This window comes from Egretta garzetta, unplaced genomic scaffold (genome assembly GCF_000687185.1).
Source record: "Egretta garzetta isolate BGI_Z169 unplaced genomic scaffold, ASM68718v1 scaffold1014, whole genome shotgun sequence".
Lineage (NCBI taxonomy): Eukaryota > Metazoa > Chordata > Aves > Pelecaniformes > Ardeidae > Egretta > Egretta garzetta.
Genome location: NW_009259479.1, coordinates 5240 through 10054, shown reverse-complemented (window position 1 = coordinate 10054; position 4815 = coordinate 5240). Strand labels below are relative to the sequence as shown.

General features: G+C 52.1%; 1 protein-coding gene across 1 annotated transcript; it reads left to right on the top strand.

Moving 5' to 3' along the window:
* The first annotated feature begins 3245 nt into the window (after positions 1-3245).
* LOC104124798 (olfactory receptor 14I1) lies at positions 3246-4181 on the top strand. The gene has a single exon (XM_009637172.2). The coding sequence runs from the start codon at positions 3246-3248 to the stop codon at positions 4179-4181; it is 936 nt and encodes a 311-aa protein (XP_009635467.2).
* Positions 4182-4815: the final 634 nt, after the last annotated feature.

Below are 4815 nucleotides of genomic sequence, written 5' to 3'. Positions count from 1 at the left end.
TCATGTCTTCTGCCATCCTTTAACACACTGACGGCTCTACATGCACCATTCACTCCCTGGGTTTCCACGTGTCTCCCAAACCCTTCAACTGAACAAGGGGGTGAATTGGCCGAAGGGATTCCCCAACAGCATCAAGGACGATGCCCCCAGATGATGCCCTGTCTCCAAGAAATGCTCCATCAGAGCTTGCAGTTACCTGCACGTATCATGGACCACCTCTGGCACCTCAAAAGTCACCAGGAGTTTGCATCTGAACACCTCACTCCTGGGCTCCATCTCCAGTAATTGCCATGGGAGCTGAGACAAGGAGCTCACCTGCAGCTGCCCATTTTGTGCCCACCTGCAAGAAGATGCAAGAAGAATCCCAGCACCTGTGTGTTTGTGGCAGGCATGGGAGGGAGCTGAGTCCCCTTCTAGCCCCAGGACTACAGACCCAGGATGAGATGCCTCATTGACTCAGCTGTGTCCCTTCCCTCAGCAGGAGGGATAAAAGAGATTAAACCCTGTCCCTGTCTGTGTGTCCTGCCTAATGATGGCACAAGAAAACATGATTCTTAAGCCTCATTGTTTTTCTGAGACATGAAATGACACTGCTGGAAAGAAGGGTCTTTCCAATTTTACCCTTGAGGTCCCTTATGCCTTGTCTTCTATGATACCCCACCTGAGGGAGGGAACATCAGGGATGACTTCAGCCTGTGTTACAGCAGGTTCGCCTGGAGCCCCAGGAACACCTGGAGGGAGCCCCGAGGGGGCAGAGCAAGTGGTGCCTTGGGCTGGTCCTCTGCTGCTGAGCTGGGCTGGGCTCCTGGGATGGAGGGAGCTCATGGCACTGCCGAGAGACAGCTCTGCCCAGGAGCAGCTCCTCTGCAAAGCGCAGCAGGGCTGAGGACACTGCCTGCAGGCACCAAGGGGAGAGGAGAGAAGTGAGAGAGGTGTTACAGGCCGTGTGGGGTGGGAGGATGCTGAGAGGTCACTGCAGGAGAAATCTTGAGAGCCCCTAACACAGTAAGTCTCTGGCTGCAGAGCAATGCACATGAGTGTCTTGGAGGGGGTGTCCTAGACTGAGCACATCTTGCTGCAGCTAGGACCTGGCAGGATGGCTCTCAAGGTTTCTTTACTATGGAGAAGGACATGCTCCAAAATAGGGATACTCTGCCACACTGTCAGAGGACAGGGCATGATGGCTGCTTTCTCCTGGGGTGGCTGCAGGGTCTGAAGCCGTGTGTGCAGGCAGGGGTGCCCAGGGCTGTCCTTCCCAGCAGGGTTCTGGCGCTGCAGGGGGCTGTGTGCTGGGGCAGGGATTCTGTTGCCTGCCAGGGTCAGCACTCAGCCTGCCCGGGGAACTCCCCAGGGTTCTGCAGGGAGAAGCTGTGGGTGGAAGGAGCAATGCCCTGAAGGACAGGGCAGGACAGGGTCCTCCTGCTGTCAAGAGGGTGCTTCACGGGTCAGGGCTGCTCACAGCTCCAGATCACCCCCAGGGCATTTCCAAGGGCATTTTTGAAAGGGAAGGTCAAGGTGAGGATTACTTGAAAGTGAAAGAGTCTGAGCTTTCAGTTTTCTACTGTTGACTGGCTGGGTGCTGAATGACAAAAGAAAATACATCTTTCTGACTTGGATGGGGGTGTAAGAATTTCCTGCTGTTCTGCTGGCTGGTGTAAAGGTTTTGGAGAAGCATCATAAACCTCAGCATCTCTCTGCTTTCAGTTAGAGAGCTCCAGCATCACCTCTCTACTCTCTCCGTGACCTTGCATCCCATTCACAGAACCCTGTTGGTGCTCCTTGTTTCTTTCCCCTCCTGTCTATGCTTCCCTTGTTCTTCCCCTCAGCTGGCTGGAGAATGGGGTTCAGCTGTGGCTCAGATACTGACCCTGTGGGTCCTGTTATCCAGATCAGCACTCAGTAAGTGAGTTCCCTTTTCTCCGTTCTCCCCTGTTTCTCTTGTTGATAATATACGAGCATGAACATGCTTCAGGTCAAGGAGGTGCAAGCACAAAAGAAGACATGGAAAAAGCTGAAAACAAGAAAATTTCATTATTCACTCCTTCCTTCTTAAGTGTCCACCCATCTTGTGTGACCCAGAGGGTTTGTGTAAATAAGGGGTGTATTTAAGTAAAACAAATGAACCAGCAGCAACTTCTTTTTCTCAGATCCATCTTCAGCAGGGCAGGCATGAATGAGAAATGAAAACACGTTTCTGGCTGTACCAGTTTGGGGCAGGCTGCTCTATCTCTGGGGCAGCAGGAGCAGCCCGGGGAGACCCAGGGCTGGGATCTTGTGCTGACCTGGGGAGAGGGGATGGAGCGGAGAGGCTGCACATGTCTCAGGACCTCTTGGAGAAGAGAGCAGGGGACGCATGTTGCCACTGACCTTTTTTGGCTTGTCAAGGCAGGGGCTACCTGAAAGGGAAGGAGCCTGTGCAGAGGCTGAGGCAGAACTGCTACCAGAAGGACCATGGGAGGGGAATTCGGGCACCTCCCTGCCATCCCTGCCTTTCCCAGAGCAGCCCCTGGTCTCCTCTTCCTCCCAGTAGAGCTTCTTCCCTTATGGCTGTAGGCTTTTTGGTTGATGGACCTCCTTAGGAGAAATGCCCAAGTGCCGTTTGTCTCTCCTTGCCCTCCCTCAGCTGGTGCATTCGGCCATTTCTCCACCTTTCCCTCCTCTCCGTGCTGCCTTCTTTCTGCCCCTCACACTCTCTGGAAGCAAGGTGGGTTCAGGTGCAGCTCACACACCAATAACGCTGCAGGGCTTGCCACACAGTTGTGTCCATGGGAGCAAAGTCCATCAGCCTGTCTGAACCTGTGGGTCTCTGGACAGTGCAGTGTCAGGGGCTGAGGAGTGAGCTCTCTCTGCTCAGGTCGCCAGTCTTAGCACACCCAGGAGTTTCCCTGGGCTTCTCCTGCTGGAAGACACTGAACAGCTCCTCTTCATGACAAGGGGACAACACAGGAGGTAAAGAGTGAATTTCAGAAGCTGTCACTCCCTTTCCTAGGTGCCCGCTGCTGTAGATCTGGGATGACTCCTTGGCAGCTCACAGGCAGAGCCCTGCTCCTAATGGCACATATGGCCAGCACAAACCAGAGCGCCAAACAGGGAGATGTATGAAGGTCCTGAAAGGAAGGGGAGAGACAATACGTGTTTGGGATGGTGTTTGGGGGTCAGGGAATGGAAAGAGATTTTCCCAGACCAGTCCTAACCTGTGAGCATGTTTTCATCCTTTGTCAGGACCTGATGAACAAAGGGATCAGATGTCCAACAGCAGCTCCATCACCCAGTTCCTCCTCCTGGCATTTCCAGATCTCTGGGAGCTGCAGCTCTTGCACTTCTGGCTCTTCCTGGGCATCTCCCTGGCTGCCCTCCTGGGCAATGGCCTCATCATCACCACCATAGCCTGTGTCCACCACCTCCACACCCCCATGTACTTCTTCCTCCTCAACCTCTCCCTCCTTGACCTGGCCTCCATCTCCACCATTGTTCCCAAATCAATGGCAAATTTGCTGGGAGGAAAAAGGACCATTTCCTACCAAGGGTGTGTGGTCCAACTCTTTTATTTTTTCTTTCTTATGTCAGCAGAATATTCTCTTCTCACCGTCATGGCCTATGACCGCTATGTTGCCATCTGCAAACCCCTGCACCACGGGACCCTCCTGGGCAGCAGAGCTTGTGTCCACATGGCAGCAGCTGCCTGGGGCAGTGGGTTCATCAATTCTCTCCTGCACACGGCCAGTACATTTTCCCTACCCCTCTGCCAAGGCAATTCTCTGGACCAGTTCTTCTGTGAAATCCCACAGGTCCTCAAGCTCTCCTGCTCAGATGCCTACCTCAAGGAAGTTGGGCTCATTGTGGTCAGTGCCTGTTTATGCTTCGGGTGTTTTGTTTTCATTGTGCTGTCCTATGTGCAGATCTTCAGGGCTGTGCTGAGGATCCCCTCTCAGCAGGGACGGTACAAAGTCTTTTCCACGTGCCTGCCTCACCTGGCCGTGGTCTCCCTGTTTCTCAGCACTGCAATGTTTGCCTACCTGAAGCCCCCCTCTATCTCCTCCCCATCTCTGGATCTGGTGGTGGCAGTCCTGTACTCAGTAGTGCCTCCAGCAATGAACCCCCTCATCTACAGCATGAGGAACAAGGAGATCAAGGATGCCCTATGGGAACTGTTCCAATGGACATGGTTTAATCAACAGTAATGTGCTTCCCCTTCTGTGATCACTTCCCAGAGTTTATTTGAGGCCATGAGTCCGCAGGTTTGTGTTGTGATAATCCTACTTACAGAAAACCTTTTGTTCTTATACTCCTTGTCTTGAGCTTTTACCCAGTTGTGTCTGACCCTGGCACAATGCTGTGTCAGATGTGGCCTGTCCAGATGCAGCTCTCCAATAAAAGTGCCTCTCTCAGGTGCAGCTGAGCTCTTCCTCCAAAGGTGCTGCCAATAAAATGTCCAAATAATTGCTCTTTTAAAGAGTCTTTCCTCCTTGTGTTCTCACTGTGATTGAGGTTCAGTTCATGGTACCTTTGGGTTCCATTGAACCGAATGCTTTGGTTCTAAATTCTCTCTTTTTCTGTGTGTCCAGTGGCAGTGGCGATGGTGCATGGGTTCCCAATTTCCTCTGCAGGCTGCTTCAAATATGAGAGGGCTGATGGCAAATGGACAGGAGATCAGGTACCAATTACTGTCATGGGCAAAGATGTGTTGACAGGCCAAGAGTCAATTTAATTTAGTGCTAATTAAAAAAAAAAAAAAGATCTGAATTGTAAGAAATAATGACAAAAATATTAAAGACCATTCTCCTCACACTTTCTTCCATGTTGAAATTACTCCAT